The sequence below is a fragment of the Phyllostomus discolor genome, chromosome 5 (genome assembly GCF_004126475.2).
Source record: "Phyllostomus discolor isolate MPI-MPIP mPhyDis1 chromosome 5, mPhyDis1.pri.v3, whole genome shotgun sequence".
NCBI lineage: Eukaryota > Metazoa > Chordata > Mammalia > Chiroptera > Phyllostomidae > Phyllostomus > Phyllostomus discolor.
Window position 1 is genome coordinate 106,645,699 of NC_040907.2, and position 18,776 is coordinate 106,664,474.

Sequence of the window (18,776 nt, forward strand, 5' to 3'; positions counted from 1 at the left end):
TCCACAAAAAACCACTCAACCTAATAAATGAATTTGGCAAAACAGCGGAATACAAAGTCAATATTCAGAAATCAAAGGCATTTTTGTACACCAGCAGTGAAATATCAGAAACAGAAATCAGGAAAAAAAATCCCATTTGAAAAAGCAACAAGAAAAATAAAGTACCTAGGAATAAACCTAACCAAGGAGGTAAAGACTTGTACTCAGAAAACTATACAACACTGAAGAAAGAAATTAAGGAAGACACAAACGAACAGAAACATGTATCATGCTCATAGACTAGAAGAACTAACATCATCAAAATGTTCATACTACCCAAGGCAATTTATAGATTCAATGCAATACCCATTAAAGTACCAGTGACATATTTCAAAGATACAGAACAAACATTTCAGAAATTTCTATGGAACCATAAATGATTCTGAATAGCTGCAGCAATTTTGAGAAAGACAAGGTAGGAGGGATCATAATACCTGATATCAAATTGTATTACAAAGCCACTGTTATCAAAATAGCCTGGTACTGGCATAAGAACAGACACATAGACCAATGGAACAGAATAGAGAGCCCAGAAATAAACCCAAGTCTCTTTGGTCAATTAATATTTGACAAAGGGGGAAGAAGGAAAAAATGGGGTAAAAATAGCCTCTTCAACAAATGGTATTGGGAGATTTGGACAGCTACATGCAAAAAAATGAAACTCATTCACCAACTTATACCATACACAAAAATAAATTCAAGGTGGATAAAAGACTTAAATGTAAGTCATGACAGCATAAAAATTTACAGAAAAACAGCGGCAGAAAAATCTCAGACATTCTACACAGCAACATCTTCACTGATATGTCCCTTAAAGCAAGGGACGTAAAGGAAACAATAAACAAATGGGACGTCATCAAATTAAAAAGCTTCTGCATGGCTAAAGAAAAGAGCATTAAAATGAAAGGAGAACCAACTATATGGGAAAACTTGTTTCCCAATGATACCTCGGACAAGGGATTGATCTCCAAGATATATAAATAACTCACACAACTCCATTCTAGGAAGACAAAAACCCACTTAAAAAATGGGCCAAAGATTTGAAGAGACAATTCTCTAAGGAGGACAGAGAGAGGGCCCAGAGACATATGAAAAGAGGTTCAGCATCACTAGCCATCATACAGATGCGAATTAAAACCACAATGAGATACCACTTTGCAGGGGTCAGAATGGCTATCATAAACAAATCAACAAACAAATGTTGCAGAGGATGTGGAGAAAAGGGAACCCTAGTGCACTGTTCATGGGACTGCAAACTGATACAGCCACTGCAGAAAATAGTATGGAATTTCCAAAAAAACACCTAAAAATGGAACTGCCTTTTGACCTTTGTATTCCACTGCTAGGATTATATCTTAAGAACCCTGAAACACCAATCCAAAAGAACCTATGCACCCCAATGTTCACAGCAGCACAATCACAACAGCCAAGTGCTGGAAGTAACCTAACTGCCCATCAATAAATGAATGGATCAAAAAACTATGGTACATTTACACAATAGAATTCTATGTAGCAGAAAGAGAGAAGGAGCTCCTACCCTTTGCAACAGCATGGATGGAGGGAGAGCATTATGCTAAGTGAAATAAACTAGGTGGTGAGAGACAAATACCTATGACCTCACCTTTAATGAAACATAATCAACAAAAGAAGAAAATCAAACAAAATATAACCACAGACACTGAAATTAAGAACAAGCTGACAGTGTTTGGTGGCGGGGAAGGGGTAATGGGGAGAAGGGTTTTCAGAACAACTACAAAGGACACATGGACAAAACCAAGGGAGAGAGTGGAAGCAAGGGAGGGAGGTGCGTTTGGCTGGAGTGGGGGAGGAGTCATGTGGGGAAAATGCAGACAAGTGTAAATGAACAATAATAAAATATTTTTTTAAAAAATGGTAAAGACATCTAAATTAAATTGAAGGAAAATTGTTAAGCATGCAATCAATGTTTAATTAAGAATTGCAAGCTTCAGTTGACCTTATCTTCATTCCTGTCTTAAATTTAAATCTTAACTAATAGGTTTTTTTAAACTTTACTTTTATCTTAAAAGGTTACTTTAGTATTTACTACATAAATCTTATGTCAAACTAGAAGACTTTGACTAGTTTTCATTTGGATGTATTTAAAAACAAAATCTCTTTCATTTTCATATTTAATAAAGTTATCAGATAAAATAAATAAATAAGTAAGTAAGTAAGTAAGTAAGTAGTAAATATAATCTTTTGGGGGTTTTTTTGAGGACCTGGCCCACAACCCAGGCATGTGCCCTGACAGTGAATTGAACCAGTGACCCTTTGGTTCACAGGCCCACACTCAATCCATTGAGCTACACCAGCCAGGGCATAAATAAAAATCTTACAAAAAAAAAAAAAAAAAAAAAAAGAAAGAAAGAAATATGGCCCAAATGAAACAGCAGATTTCAGAACTCCAGAAAAAGAGCTAAACAAAAAGGAAATAAGCAACCTGTCAGATGCAGATTTCAAAACATTGGTCATAAGGATGCTCAAGGAACTTAGTGAGGACCCAACAGCATAAAAAAGATTCAGTCAGAAAAAAAGGATACACTAATTAAAATAAAGAACAAGTTACAGGGAAACACCAGTAGAGTGGATGATGCTAGAATCAAGTCAAGATTTGGAACGTAAGAAGCAAAAAGCAACCAAAGAGAACAAGAAGAAGAAAAAAAGGTTCTGAAAAAAATTAGTGTAGTATAAGCAGCCTCTGGGACAACTTCAAGAGGTCTGGCATTCAAATCATAGGGGTGCAGAAGGAAAAGAGAAAGAGCAAGAAATTGAAAGTCTATTTGAAAAAATGATGAAAGAAAACTTCCTCAATTTAATGAAGAAAACAGGTATGTGAGTACAGGAAGCACAGAAAATCCCAAACAAGATGGATGCAAAAAGGGCCTACTCCAAGACAAATCATAATTAAAATGAGAAAGGTTACAGGTAAAGCGGGAATCTTAAAAGCAGCAAGAGAAAAGCAGATAATAACTACAAAGGAGTTCCCATAAGACTGTAAGTTAATTTCTCAAAAGAAATTTTGCAGGCTAGCAGGAATTGGCAAAAAATAGTCATGAAAAGCAGGAACCTACAGCCAAGACTGCTATATCCAGCTACACTATCTTTTAGAATCAAAGGTCAGATACAGTGCTTCCCAGACAAGAAAAAAACTAAAGGAGTTCATCATCACAAAACTATTACTACATGAAATGTTAAAGGGACTTATTTAAGAAAAAGATGATGAAGACTATAAACAATAAAATGGCAAAAAATACTACCTTATCCATAATTGAATCTAAAAATCAAACTAAGCAAACAAGAAGAGACAGAATCATGGATACAGAGAATGTTTTGATGGTTGCCAGATGGTAGGGGTGTGTGGGGGAATGGGTAAAGAGGTGAGATTAGAAAGTACAAATAGGTAGTCACAGAAGAGCCATGGGAATATAACAGACAGTATAGGTAACCAAAGAACTTACACACATGAACCACAGACATGAATAATGGTGTGTGGACTGTCTGAGAAGTGGTGGGTACTCAGTGGTGGAAGGCAAAGAGGAAAAAATCAGGACAACTGTAATAGCATAATCAATAAAATGTAATTAAAAAATAAAAGTTTACTTCAATGTAAAAAAAAAAAAGATGAAGCAAACCTAATTCACCAATGGTAGGAATGTAAACTGGTATAGCCACTATGGAAAACAGTATGTAGGTTTCTCAAAAAACTAAGAATAGTTACCATATGACCCAGCAACCTCTCTTCTGGGTATCTATCTGAAAAATTTGAAAACATTTATTCACAACAAAAAATGCACCCCTAAGTTCACTGCAGCATTATTAATGGTGGCCAATATACATGGAAACAACCAAAGGCCAAGAGACGGAAACAACCAAAGTGTTCTTTGATAGATGACTAGATAAAGATGTGATATGTATATACTATGGAATACTACTCAACTGTAAGAAAAGATAAATAAATAAAAATAAATAAGACACTGCTATTTACAAAAAAAATGGAAGATTCTTGAGACTATCATAGTAAACCAAGTAAGTATGACAGAAAAATTAAAAACTATATGATTTCATTGGTATATGGGATATAAAACTGAAAGCAACAAATGAACAAACAAGAAAAACAAAGAAAAACTCATAGACACAGAGAACAGTATGGTGGTTACCAGAAGGAAGTAGGGTGGGGGTTGGTCAAGGGGATCAAATATATGGTGCAGAAGATTTGATTTTGGGTGGTGGGCATATACACATGCAATATATAGATGATGTATTATAAAATGTACATGTGAAACCTATATAATCTTATTAACCAATCCTACCCCATTAAATTTAATGAGAAAAAAAAAAAACATAAAATAAAGAAGAATGTGGAGTCAGTTAAAAAAAAAACAAACAGAATCAAGGGACGAGACCTACCATCTGAGAGAGTTTTCCTTTCCTTCTTCTCTTTCAACGTCTTCTGAGGTTTTGCTCCAGGAGATAAGCCTTGAAAATGTCACAGTTTTTTACCACACTCCATATGCTTAGTATTTATCTGATATTTTACATATGTGTCTGCCATCCTCATGGCTCCTAAGCTCAGAGCAAGCCATCCACCTTTGTATCTCAGCTCCACCTGAGCACTTCTATCAGTGGTTTACCATATCAGACACTCAAAAGTGCCTCTTTTTAAGCAAAAAGTTTCAATTTACATACCAGGGTCATGTGTATATCAGGGCTGTACCTGCTGACAGAATAACCCTAACATATTTCCACTCTGTTAAATCATATTCCATTCTGTAGAATATACTGCACAGTATGTTTTCATTTAGTCAAGACATAGGAGTAAATATTGAGCCAGTGATTCTTAACCGGGGGCCTATGCTTCTCTGAGGTATCCATTAATTCCCTGAAATTGCATATACAATGTTATATAAATGTATAAATGTGCATTTTAGGGGGAATCCACAGTGTTCAGTTATCAGTCTATAAACTAAAAAAGGAACAAGAAGTATAACCTAAGTCTCTCATGCCTGAGTAAAATTAAACAGGGAACTGCTCTCAGGAAGCCCAGCAGGGTCTTGCACTTCCCCACCACCACAGTGCTAACTTATCTTAGTGGGGAGGGGGTGTACCTTTTTGTTCCTCTCCCATCTGCCTTGTGGCATCCCCCTTGATCCGAGCAGCTAGCTCATCAGCAAAGGTTGTGGGTCTTTTCTACAGCCAGAAGAGACCAAAAGAATCACTTTTTGTAACATACAAATTAGTACAGTTTACTTTTGAATACCTTACCACATTTTGTAAATAACTATACAGAAATTGAAATGAGAAAACAGGGTTTAACTAAATGAATTTAAACATATGCTCCCTATATACAGATCACCTGAGAAACAGGACTCAAGTGTTCCTCCAAAGGGAGATGCTCCATATTTTATTTTATTTTTTTTACATTTCAAAGAGCTAGATAAGAAAACTATCATGAAGTCCTCAGGGTCAGGAGAGGAGGAGTATTAAAGGTCTTAAAATTCTGAAACTGAATATACTTTGAATCATCTGACTTGTAAAATTGAAATATTTGAAAGAGAAGAATTGATATTTGAAAGTTAACTTGGAATGCTCAACCATTAGTTTCAAAAGTAAATGAAAATACAAATATGATATAAAGACGATTACAATTATAAATGACAATAACAGGAATGAGTTTTAGGTACCACTTCTATACTTTGCCAAGAGATAGCAATTACATTGTTTCTTACAGGTCTAGTATTTTCTTCAATGTCCTCAGTATCTTCCTCCTCCTTCTCAGAGTCAGCGAAAATGTCACAACCATCATCATCCTCTTCTTCATCACTCATTTGTTCAGTGTGCTGAGTATAAACCACCAGATTAGAACTATTAGATAAGATCATCCAGCTAAAAAAGAAATACTGCTACTTAGCCTTTAGGCAAAATGGTAACTGTGTGTTAAATGCAGCAAAAGTTATGAAGCAGTACATATGTCAAAACAAATAATATACAAGATTATTTTTAGCATAAGAATATAACAGCAAAACAAATAATATACAAGATTATTTTTAGCATAAGAATATAACTGAAATACTAAAAACATCCATCAGTACAGAAATGATTAAACTAAATAAATATCATCTTATCTTAATAAGAACACTAATAGTTTAAAAAAATAACCTATAACAATTGAAGAGATATGCAAGGCATCAAGTGAAAAAACTGAATGATAAACCAAGTATGATACTCTGCACCCCCCTCATCCCTACATTATCTCCACAGGCACAGGTATACTTTTAAAAACAAAGAAAAACACTTGGACATGTACACTCACAGATTGTAACACCAGTTACCTCTGGAGAGTGTAAGAAGATGGAAGACTGATGGCTAAAACTCTGTCAGGCACCATGCTAAAATCTTTAGAACTCTGAGGTTAGCTATAGTACACAAAACCAGTCTATCTTTAACAATACAAACAAATGGTTAACCCAGTGCTTTTAATCACTATACTGTTTTGTTTGAAAATCTGAATTTATAGATCTTAATAGTAAATTCCACAGAAAAATGTGGCTTACTCATTAAAATTATAGAGACTAGCCACATTTATGAATTCAATTTCGAAAATACAAGTACTAACCAGAAAGTACTAAATCCTTCATTTGACAGTTGAAAACATTTATGAAAAAATATTTCTCAATTCAGAAACAAATACAAACTGGGACAATCTATATATGGCTGTACATATATTATGGTAGCAAAAATCATAATCCCAGTGCTGATGAGATTGCAGAAAAATTGTTATGCAGGATCTGCAATCAGAAATGTCCATAAACAGCCTTTACTATAACTCTACACCACTTATGCCTAAGGAAACAGTTCACATAAGCAAGTGATTTTTATGTATGAAAATACTGAATACATCATTATCTCAAAAATAAAGTACTGAAAATAAACTATTTTCCATACACATTTAGAGACCATGGCAGCATCAGATAATAGTGTGCTTAAAAACATAGTTTACAAAGCAAATTACAGTACAAAGACTATTTAAAATCACAAGGACAAAGAAACATTTATATTAATATAAAATAGCAAAAAATAAATTATGTATATATTACAAAAAGAATTATGTCCTTAAAAGGATACCGAAAAACTAACACGATACTAAAACAGTAAGATTAGAAGATTTTCATCTTTTGAGCATTCATGTTACTGCTATATAAATTTTAAAACGGGAGAGGAATTAAGTTTGGGTAACTGGGCCTTCTTTGAGAGGCTCTGTTCCCAATTTTGTTTTTTTCTTCTTTTTTTCCCTAAGAAAAATTAACATAAAACATAAAGTAAATTTTTAAAAAATACATACAAAAGAAATTAGCCTAAAAATATGAAATGCCTGAAGGAAAATTAGTTGTAAATATGAATAAATCCTTATTTTCAAGTAAGTTGTTCAAAAGTAATTTTACTATCTATTTAGTATATATGCTATGCTTCAATTGACATTTAAAAGTAAAACCACTTTAATACATGGGCCTTACCTGGTTTTGACCACTGTCACTATGATGGGCGAAATCTTCATCTGACTCCTTTAGGGGGAAAAAGGCTCTTGTTAATAGAGGCCTTACTCAGAAGCACAGTAAATTTTGGCTCTAAGCCTTTGGAGCTCATCAACACTTGGTCTCTATACTGATTACTGGTCACCTGAAGTATCAGTGACAGCTGGCTGTATCACCAAGGACTGACCCACTTCACATGTAATATTTTATGGTTAATTAAAATATCTTTAGCAATTTGTTCATGTCTATTGAATTTAAGTACGAGTTGCACATTTAATTAACTTAATTATCCAAAGTTAGTTTGTGTTATTTTACTTTTTGGACTCTACTGTTTATATTCCCTTTTAAACAGGGTAATTAACTAGTTCATCAGGCCCAAGAAGGGAACATCAGTACTTGCCACCAGCAATTACATGAAGACTTACACTGATGGCTAAAAGCAAAGGATTCACTAATGACTATCAGTTACAGGGAGGTTATTTAAGGAAAACTTATTTCCCACTTTTAGGTGTTTTCTTTGGAGGGCTGGCTAAAAGAGAGCAGGGGAAGAGGATGGGAGAAGAAAGAAGTATGTGCATACAATCCTATCTCCTTTTAGAAATCCATGCTCAAATGTTTCTGTCCTTTGCAATAACAAATATGCCATTTAAAGGAACAAAGCCAGATACAACAGTGGTCAAGGTCCACAGACCCTGAGTCCCTAGAGCTAGGAGCCAGATTATACTCTGGATACGAAGATGGCAGTGGCAACAACAAAGCTAAAACGTAAGTGGACGCTTTAAGTATTTTTCTGGTCTAGAAGGTTTTGTAAGAAAAATTTCAAATCTGGACACATTTTTCCTAGAATTATTCAAAGACAGAACTTACTCAGAGACTGTATCTCAGGAAAGATCCCACCAAAATACCTAAGTTGTCACTCTCTGTGGGAGGCCACTCTGCATGGTGTGGGCCCAGCTCACACTCAGAGATGCACAGGATCCACACCCACGGATAGTTTCTCCTGTGGGGAATCAGGCCTGCAATGTACCTAGGCCACTATTAGTCTTGCTTTTTGTTAAAACTCCCTCACCCTGAATTGAGGACATTTACTGCAAAGTAACTTCCTAAAATCCATGCTAAACCTTCTAAGGATGAGTGTAACCGTCCAACTACTTTTGCCTTTTCATTCGCAAATATCCCTCTTCTGTGATGTGATTAGCAGCATTGGCTCCTTTGTTTTCTGTAAAGGGTAACTGCCTAAAGCGAGCTTGTGCATAGTTAATGAGGACCTTCTTGTTATGTGCCCAGGAAGACAATAAAAGCTCACTGGAGCAAGGGCAGAGGGTTTTGCTCCCCTTGAGAGAAAAGCCATGCTGTCCTTTTTCCTCCACCAGATTTGGCAATCCATGTATATGTCTCATTTCATCCATAATGACTCGGACACTGCAGGCCCATAGTCTGTCTGCATTACCCCTCCAAATATATTGGTGAAAATAGGATTTTTTAGGGAGGTGGAAGGGAGGGAAATGGTAAAAGAGATTAAAACAGTTTTCCTTTAATCTCTTTTACTATTTCCCAAAACAGTAAGGAAATCCAGTCCCAAGAGAAAAACTTCAGAAAATGGCTTCTATCACTGTTAAAAGATTTATGAAAACACACTGCTAATTCACAAACATGTATTTACTTGGTCTGCTAAACACATCCTAAGTTTCCTGCCATTCATGACCTGGACACACTAAACAGTCCTTACCTCCTCTTCATTCTCTTCTTCACTGTCCACAATGCTACCACGGTCACTGCCTACTGAACCTTCTATTTAGAAAAAAGATAAGGGTTACCATCAATATTCATAAGAAAATGTGATTAGTTTCTTCTCAAAATCATAAACCACCATATTATCAGCATTACAGAAATGTTGATAAAACTATCTGTACCATAACTGGAATTAAAAGTATCTGCACTATAGTGAGGAATGAAATATTATATAGTCCCAAAGTATCTCCCACAAGATACTTAATATTACCAAAAAAAAAGTACTAATTATAAAGCAAAAAAAATTGGCTTGTACTCTTCAAAGATGTCATGGTTGTGAAAAGCAAAGCAAGTGTTTTGGGGGGTTTTTTGACAACTAAATGCAGTGAGTCATCCTGGACTATATCCTAGGTCAGAGGAAAGAAGGACTATAAAGGACATCACTGGGGCAACTGGAAAATATGAATGTGACCCAGGATTAGATAGTAGTATTATGTCCAGTAAAATTTCCTGGCTTTGATAATTTTAGTGTGGCTATGTAAGACTATTCTTAGAAAATACACACTGAATATTTAGGAGTGATAGGCATAATATCTGTTTGATGTCTGTCAAATAGGCTCAGGAAAAAATATTAAATATATTGAGAGAAAAAGATACAACAAATATGGTAAAATGTTAACAACTGGTAAAGCTGGATAAAGGGTATGTAGCAGTTCTTGGTACTAATCTTACAACATTAATGTAAAGTTTGAAGTTAGAAAATTTTAAAATAAAAAGTTAAGATATAAATATTAAAGTATAGAAGTATTTGGTACAAAGTGTACCTTCACTGGATAGCTCTCCAAGGCCTACATCTTCTGCTCCATGAACAACTTTGACCCAATTAAATAAGGTAAAGGGCGATCAATGTATAGATCCTGCAAAAAAATGTTAGAAGATAAGCCATTAAATATTTAGGTTGAAAAATAAAATTAACTTTCCCATTTGACGTCTTGTTTCATCTGACTACCCCCAAAAAACTACATAATAAAAGTAGATTGAAAGACAAATACCATATGATCTCGCCTATAAGTGGAACCTAATCAACAAAACAAACAAGAAAGCAAAATATAACCACAGACACTGAAATAAAGAACCGACAATAACCAGAGGGGAGGTGGGAGGGGATAACAGGGGAAAAAGTGAGAAGGATCATCAAAGAACATGTATGTTAGGTGAACGTGATAACCACTACACTACGGAAACAAAGAACATGTATGTATAAAGGACATAAGGACATATGGACAAAGCCAAAAGGGGGTAGGATCAAGGGCGGGAGGTGGGGATGACTGGGGTAGCGGGGAGTGGAGGGAAATAAAAGGAAGACAATAGTACTTGAACAATAATTTTAACTTTCCATATTAAGTTAACTTTAAAATCCAAAAAAATAAAAATAAAAAATAATAAAGTAGTGACTAAGAAACACAGCAGAATTAAAAGTCAAATAAAAAAAAACACTTGATTTTTAAAAAGTCAAATTCTAGGTAAAAATGGCAAAACGAGGATGAATCAGACAAGGGCCAAGTGATATTAACAAAAACCTGCAAATATTTACCAGCAGTAATCAAACAGGGAAAGGGGCACAACTTCATAGCACCATGTTCAAAAGGAGGTGGATCAAGAAATCAAAAATTATGAACACTGTGGTGCATAGGTTCTTTTGGATTGGTGTTTCAGGGCCCTTGGGATATAATCCCAGCAGTGGAACTGCTAAGTGAAATAAGCCAGACAGTGAGGGACAAATACCGTATGATCTCACCTTTAACTGTAACATAATTAACAAAAGAAAAAAGCAAACAAAATATAACCAGAGACACTGAAATTAAGAACAATCTAACAATAACCAGAGGGGAGGGGAGAGGGGACAATGGAGGGAAGGGTTTTCAGGAACTACTATAAAGGACACATGGACAAAACCAAGGGGGAGGGTGGAAGCAAGGGAGGGAGGTGGGTTTGGCTGGGGTATGGGGGAGTGGTGTGGGAAAATGCAGACAACTGTAATTGAACAACAACATAATTAAAAATTTTAAAAATTTAAAAATAAAAGAAATGAGAAATTAGAAACTCTACAAAGGTTTAATGACTCCTAGTCCTATCTTCCACCCCTAAAAAGCAGCATTGATAAGGAAAAACCAACTAATTAATCTACCAAGTTTTAAATATTTTTTTGTTTTAATTGTTGTTCCAGTACAGTTTGTCTTTTACTCCCATCCTAAACTATCATCTTGAGATTCCTCAATAAGAGTCCCAAATTTGGAGAGAAGCACATTGAGGAAATAACCCAAATAGCAAATAGTTTTTTATATAACTATGAGAAAGCAGGTGGGTATATCCAGGTTTTAGGGAGGAGATATGAACAAACAGGTCACACACATGACATACAGGGAATTGAGAGTCCTTCACACTGCATCAGAGCAAAGGAGAAGGCTACAAGAGAGCACATAAAACACAGGCCAAATGAAAAGAAAAAAAAAAAAAACAAAACAAAACCAGAATGACAACTATGCAAATATCTATAGTCAACATAATGAACATAATGTCTAAAAGATGGATGTGAACCTATCAGGGAGAAAAAAATACTCAAGAAAGAGAATAATATCCCCTAGAGTTTCACACTGTATAATTTTAAAAAGTGAAGTTGGTAAAATAAGAGCAGATGATAAAACATTAGAATGAAATGAAGGAGAGGAATGAAATGAAGTGCACATAACAATACATGTTGGAGACCTAGCCATACACACATTAAAAACTTAAGGACAAGAAAGCACACCATCCCTAGACAACCTCCTATCTCCACTGCTGGAGGAAAAGTTGACTTTGTCCTCTGAGAGGTATGATTCTTTGGCCACAGTATCTCTTCTCTATGAAAAGACTCTAGGGGACAAGGGAGAAAAACACTGATGCTTCACACAACAGAATAGTTTGGGAAGGTTAATGAAAGGTTAAAGATACAACAGCAACCAATTTATTGCAAAGAAAAGAAAGTGATAATGCAGCTGTCTGCTGGTTTAGAAGCCCTTCCCAAATCCCCCTGTAACAAGAGAAAGTGGTGTGTGACTTGGAACTAACAAGCGTGGCCCAGGGAATACATTTCCTGGGTTCCGTTGCTAACTTCTAAATCCTTCCAGTAAAAACGCAGCCAGCAACTGTAACAGTGCTAAAGGATCAGCCCCAACTTGGTCTGATACTGTAAGCTCAAACTGAAAAAGAAATATACAGCTAAATGAATGACTAGAAGCGTTTGTTTTTGTGGCATGTTTTAATTTGTAGGGCACTTGAGTAGCACAAGGATTCTCAAAAGCCAATACAGCCACTTTCTGTGTTTGAGTGATTCTGGTGTTGCCCTAATTGTCTCCTTTGCCAATCTGAGAGAAAGTAACAGTAAAGCAATAAATACCTATTACACCAATGATCTGTTTATGCACATGCACAGCAGCTTTTTTCATAATAGCCACCACCTAAATAGAACCCAAGTATCTTTCAGTGCTTCTGCAGCCTCCCTTAGCACACAAGCTACAGAATTCAGGTTCCTAACAATATCAACCTTTCATGAGTATTCTCATCCTCAAAACCCAATTCAAGTCTCATCTCTTCCATAACTTCCCCAGCTTAGAAATCAATTCTTTCTCAGGTTACTTTTGACTCTCACAAATGTCTCCTCTCCCCACTGTCTAGTCATTCTGCAATAAGCATTCTGAGAGTAGGAACCATGCCCTGAAACTTTGTGCTCCCCTAACTTGGCATGCAGCCTTGGACCTAGTAAGTATTCAATCAGTGCTCGTGCAAAGCAAGTTTTTCTAATGGAGTCGATGCGAGAATGCTAAGTGACATGTTCAGTTGCTAAAAGTAAAGCTCATGTCTTAGTAATTATGTGCCCAAATAAAGTATCCAAAGCACAACAGGTACAAAAATAAATATTTGAACTGCATGTCTTTACCTTTGGTTCGAGGATCAGTTCCACCCGCTCACTAGCATCATCTTCCTCAGAGTCTGAGTTTCCTGCTTTTATATCTAGTTGTTCAAATGCACTGTCCAATACTTGTAAGCCATAGTTCACAGCCTCCTGAACTTTAGGAATCAGATCTACTTCTTTCTGTTCCCGGGTCTTCTCCTACAAAAAAATACTGTTCAGCATGGATCTTCAATATATTGATACCACCATAATAAAAGACTCTGAATGTTCTCTAAAGCCCAGACTCATGCTCCAAAAAAATCTAAATTAAAAATGCAGACTCTGAGTAGATTGAGCGCAGGCCTGTGAACCAAAGCATTGCTGGTTTGATTCCCAGTCAGGGCACACGCCTGGGTTGCAGGCCATATCCCCAGTATGGGGTGTGCTAGAGACAACCATACATTGACTGTTTCCCTCCCTCTCTTTCTCTCTCCCTTCCCCATCCCTCTAAAAATAAATAAATAAAATCTTTTTAAAAATGCAGACTCTGATGAATGCCTTAACACAGACTTTGGAGTAACTTTAAACTCCAAGTTTATCACTTTCAGGACATGGATCAAAGTAAAGGTCTCAGAGCTCCACATTTATCATCTATGAAACCAAAACACTATTGCGTGATGGTTCAGCTAGATAACTTAGGTAAAAGTACAGTAACAATGAATGGCATATCACAAGCCATCAATCGTACTTCACTTCCCTGCTACAAGAGGAGTGAAGGGCCTAGAGTTTTAGCTTCACCATAACTGTACCCCACTATCCTTGGTTATAATGGTGATTTGGACAATTTTAGGAATTAAAATCTAGAAGAAAATACTGTAGTCAGAGGTGTCATTTTTAAATTACAGTTAAAATAATAATAATTGGACAATTACAGCTATTTTATAAATTTGTTTCAAACCAAGAAAGGATCAGTTTCATCTCTAATCTACCTGTTTATCACCCTAAGAACAATTTTCCCTACCTGTCCCAGAAGTCTCTATTAAAATACCAATCTGCTGAAAACAGTCCACAGGTCTCCATTTCCTATAACAGCAGCTCTTAGTGACAGTCCCTCATACATTCAACTATGTTATCAATTTTAAGAAATATTGAAAAAAAATGTAGTGTCATTCCCCTCTTCACAAATATTCTAGAAAGTATACATAATTATAGAAAGAACCAAAGGGCCTAAAGGAAAAGTCCAACAAGAATTTTATACTTTTATCTCAAATATGGAAGTTTTCTAATAGCTTCTTTGTTTTGGTTGCATCTGGTACACTTGCTTCTAAATAGGTAACACTGTACTAAGTATGTGGAATGTTTGTGAAATTAAGTATGTAGTAGCTTTTTGAAAATAGTTCACGAAGTATCTTTACTTGCAATGGATCTTTGTCTTGTGTAAGGATAGTATTGCACATAAACACCAAACCCTTGAGTACTATAAAAAATAGTAATATTAAAAAAAACTTATGTTTAAAAAAGGCTAGAAAAAGGAAGAACTGTAGCTTGTTTCTAATACCCCTTCCTAGTCTAAGTGTTTCATATGTTAAGAGTAATAGTTACTGATAAAGTACCAACTTTTTCAAGTGATTTGTATTTTCTAACTAAGTTAGAGCTGAATCAAGCTACTCCATAATAAACTCAGTCACATCCCATTGTGCTTTCCTGAGTGGGAGGAACAGGGTACAACTTCTGCTAGAGAGTCAAGAACATTTATCTAGCCTTTGGTCTATGATGTGAGAACCCAGGAAGAATAATACAGGAAGCCACAGAGGGGAAAAACGTAGGGACTGCTGCCCTTCAACTCCTCAGTCCGATAAGTCCTCCAGTTTCTACCCCTCCCTCCTTAACCTTCCTCTTCATAAAATACTAGGTACATCACCTAACTCGGAACCTTGGCTTATGGCACTCTTTTTTGCTAAAATGGCCTTAAAATCTTGCCTTTCTTTCCTCAGCTAACTAACATCTCATGCTGGAAACTTTTCTCTGCTATCTTACCCAATTGAGCTCTTTTACACCTGAACTTTCATAATAGTAAGCAGCCATTGAGTTCTGACATGCTATATCCTGTCACCCCAACAAGACTACAACTTTCTGAGGTCAGTCTACCCACGTCACCAGCTCCCTGCAATCTTCCCAGAGTCAATAACATTCACTCCACCATCTTTATCCTCTGTACTAACATATCCTGCGGCACTTAGGAGGCACTCCAATGTGTGTGATCTAACCAGCATTCATCTCATTGTCACTTTTAATTGGTAGGAATAAGAAGCAAAGGAGTCATGAAAGAATAGGTTAAAAAGTCTTCGAAGAACTTATAAACTACAGCTCAGCCTCTGGCCTGTTCCTGTAGGCCCTTCATGTAAAAATGCTTTTTATATTTTTAAAGGGAAGGGAAAAAAGAAAAATGAATAAAAGAAAAAAGACTAAGAAGAGACAGACCAATGAGGCCAGCAAAACCTAAAATATTTACTGACTGGCCTTTTACAGACAACCTCTGCTGAACTGGGCTCTATTCTTAAGTCAGAATGTAGGAACTTTATTATACATTTCTTAATACACTAAATTTTAGAAGTAAAAGAGTTTAATTGCTGGGCTAACAGAGCCATCTTCCCATTTTCCCCAATATCTATCCCCTACCAGCCACATTACAAATCTCCACCATTTTTCATCACTGAGTCAGGAACGCAAAAGAAAAGGAATATAATGCAAGTACCTGTTCCGCTTTTTCTGCCTCAGCCTTGAGAACTGGCTCCTCCACTTCTTCATCATATACACGCTATATTATGGAAACAAGTTCATTTTTAAATGGTCAAAACATTATTTAGAATAAATTACACTGAAAGAATTCAGTACACAACAAAAACAGGATGAATTCAATATATGATAAAGACAAGGAAGAAATGATTACTTAACAAATGGCTAAGGCCACTAATCAGAGACAAAGAAACAAAGATCAGTAGTCAATCCACGAAAAACTAAGCTTAAAAATAAAAAAGAAGAAGACACAACTAACTAGGAGACATGAAAGGAAGTTCAACCTCACTGTTGACCAAAGAGTCACAAAAACAGTAAGATACCAGTTTTCACACCTTTTTGTTTAACCTAATACTTAATGCTAATGAGGAAATGACAGGCTCAAATGTCAGGCTACAGAGAACATCAACTGATTACCCAAGAGAACTTACCCACTCTGTAACAAGGGTTTTAACATTTTGAGCAGTAGGAATGGTAAAGGTAAAAGTTATTTTCATTCTGTTGCTTCAGATGGTTGGTAAGTTTTTATTATCCTATTGTATTTATATTAAAATATAGGATATGCCCATCAATAATTAGTCAGCAGGCCAGGCATTTTACTGCCCCGTGGGCAAAGACAATGCAGGTCTCTCTTTTCCAAACAGAGCTATCACTCCAGCAACTCATTGTGATTTCCTTTATTATTGCATTATTGCTAAACTACTTATTGTTTTACATACTCCCAAGGTAAAAGATGCTTGTTATAAACAGTAGGGTGATAAAAATGTTCTGAAATTTGATACTGGTAATGGTTACAAAACTTAGTGAATATACTAAAACCTACTGACTTGCACACTTTTAAAAAGGGTGAATTTTATGGAATGTGAATTGAATCTCAATTAAAATTAAAAAATCAATATAAAGGTATACGGAAAAGAGATATATTTTTAAATATTTCCTTACCTATCTCCAACCTACCCCTTGGAATAACCAGTTTAAGCTTGGTGTGTGTTCCTCTGTATTTCCTGTGACTCTCACATAAATATATACAGACTTTTGCACATATTCAAGTTCCCCCACCCTTCCTGCTTTAAAAAAAAATCCATAGTTCTCTGCCCCACTTTCTCACTTAATGTTCTCATAAGCCACTTTCTGGGTCAATACATATAGATTTGATTCAATCTTCTTAGTATCTGTATAATATTCTATGGCATGAACTTAACCGTAATTAATTCAATAATACCCTATTGGTGAACATTATGGAAATCCCAGTTTTTGCTCTTATAAACAAACTGCTGTAAACATATGCACAAATATATTCTTAGAACCCAGCCCTTTATTTCTATAGACTTTCCAAAATAGGATTGACATGTCCAAAGACAAAGCTGTTTTTTAATCTTAACAGCTCCTTCCTGATTACTATCCACAAATCTATGATAACACAGATGGTCACCAACAAACAATGTAATCAAGTGGTCCTGTTCCCAAACCTTTGCCAGGAGGTGTTATCCACCTTTTTAAAGTATTTGTCAATCTGATTACACAGTGTTATTTTTAAATGTCCATATTTTCTGGCCCAAGAATTCCACTTCCTGAAATTTAGTTCCATGGAGGGGGAAAAGCAGAAAACTATACTTGAACAACAATAAAATTCAAAAGTATTTAATGAAAAAATAGAATAAATTTTAAAAAATAAGTGAAAACAATAGACAACTAAAGAAATAGGAGAAAAAAAGAAATTTAGTTCCATGAAAAATAATCATAAATGCAAACAATAAGATGTTCATGGCATGATTTACAATGGAAAGTCACAAACACCAAATTTGTAATTATACAAAATTCCAATAAAAATGCTAAGAGGATTTTCTGTGGAACTTAGCAAGATAATTCTCAAATTCACACAGAAGAGTAAAAAGCCAAGGATAACCATGACAATTCTGAATAAAAAGAAGCCATGGGGACTTGCCCTATTGAGAATGTGATACTGGCATACAGCAGATTAACATAATAAAAGAAAAGGCCACAATTACATATAAGCCTAATTTTATATTCACATAAACATGTGTGCACACACATGCATTCATACACATACGTGGGTGAGGAAAACAGCTATCCGATAAAGGTCAACCATATGGGGGGAAAAATGAGATCCCTATTTCATACTACACATATGCATTCATACACATTCACAAATACATTCTCCCCAGGTAAGAAGAATAAAAAGGCAGAGACACAAAGGAGCTCTCATCTAAAAGTTTAGAATTAAGGAAAAAAATGGGGAGTTGGTGTCTTTAATGCAATTATAGCAAAATATTAAAATCTGTTAATGCAGGATGGTGCATATCATTACCATCTGTGATTATTATCTGTTCTAAGCATATAAAATATTTCACTAAAAATTTTAATTTTGAAAGATTGTTAAGTAAATTGTGATTTAGCCATACAGCAGAATAAGAATAAAAATTAAGTCCACAAAAGCCTTATAGATGTGTTAAAATGCTTATAAAATAATAAACTGATATTAAGAAAAGTCCAGGCTGCAAATACACACATACACATACTAATCTAGAAAAGGTTAAAGTCAAAAAAAAGACTAACAGTAAATATGCCAAAATATTTCATGGTTGGTTAATTGGAATGGTAGAATTACAGCTGATTATTTTTGTAGTTAATTTTTCTAAACTTAAATTTTTTTATTTATACCAATCTCTTCTACAATGAATGTTCAATAGTTCTATAACAAGAAAGGA

At 35.3% G+C, this 18,776-nt stretch overlaps 1 protein-coding gene and 1 long non-coding RNA gene across 2 annotated transcripts in view; both read right to left on the bottom strand.

Moving 5' to 3' along the window:
* The window catches only part of WASHC2C (WASH complex subunit 2C), a 75,414-nt gene that overhangs the window by 52,267 nt on the left and 4,371 nt on the right, over positions 1–18,776 (bottom strand). Inside the window, 9 exon segments of the mRNA XM_028511488.2 lie at positions 4,468–4,536; positions 5,166–5,247; positions 5,787–5,897; positions 7,572–7,619; positions 9,319–9,380; positions 10,145–10,180; positions 10,183–10,237; positions 13,297–13,470; positions 16,007–16,069. Of these exon segments, the coding sequence (XP_028367289.2) occupies positions 4,468–4,536; positions 5,166–5,247; positions 5,787–5,897; positions 7,572–7,619; positions 9,319–9,380; positions 10,145–10,180; positions 10,183–10,237; positions 13,297–13,470; positions 16,007–16,069 (700 nt within the window).
* On the bottom strand, positions 7,919–9,312 carry LOC118500774. The gene is made up of 2 exons (XR_004903359.1): positions 9,040–9,312; positions 7,919–8,505 (listed from the first exon to the last, which is right to left on the bottom strand). It is a non-coding gene; the product is annotated as an uncharacterized LOC118500774 (long non-coding RNA).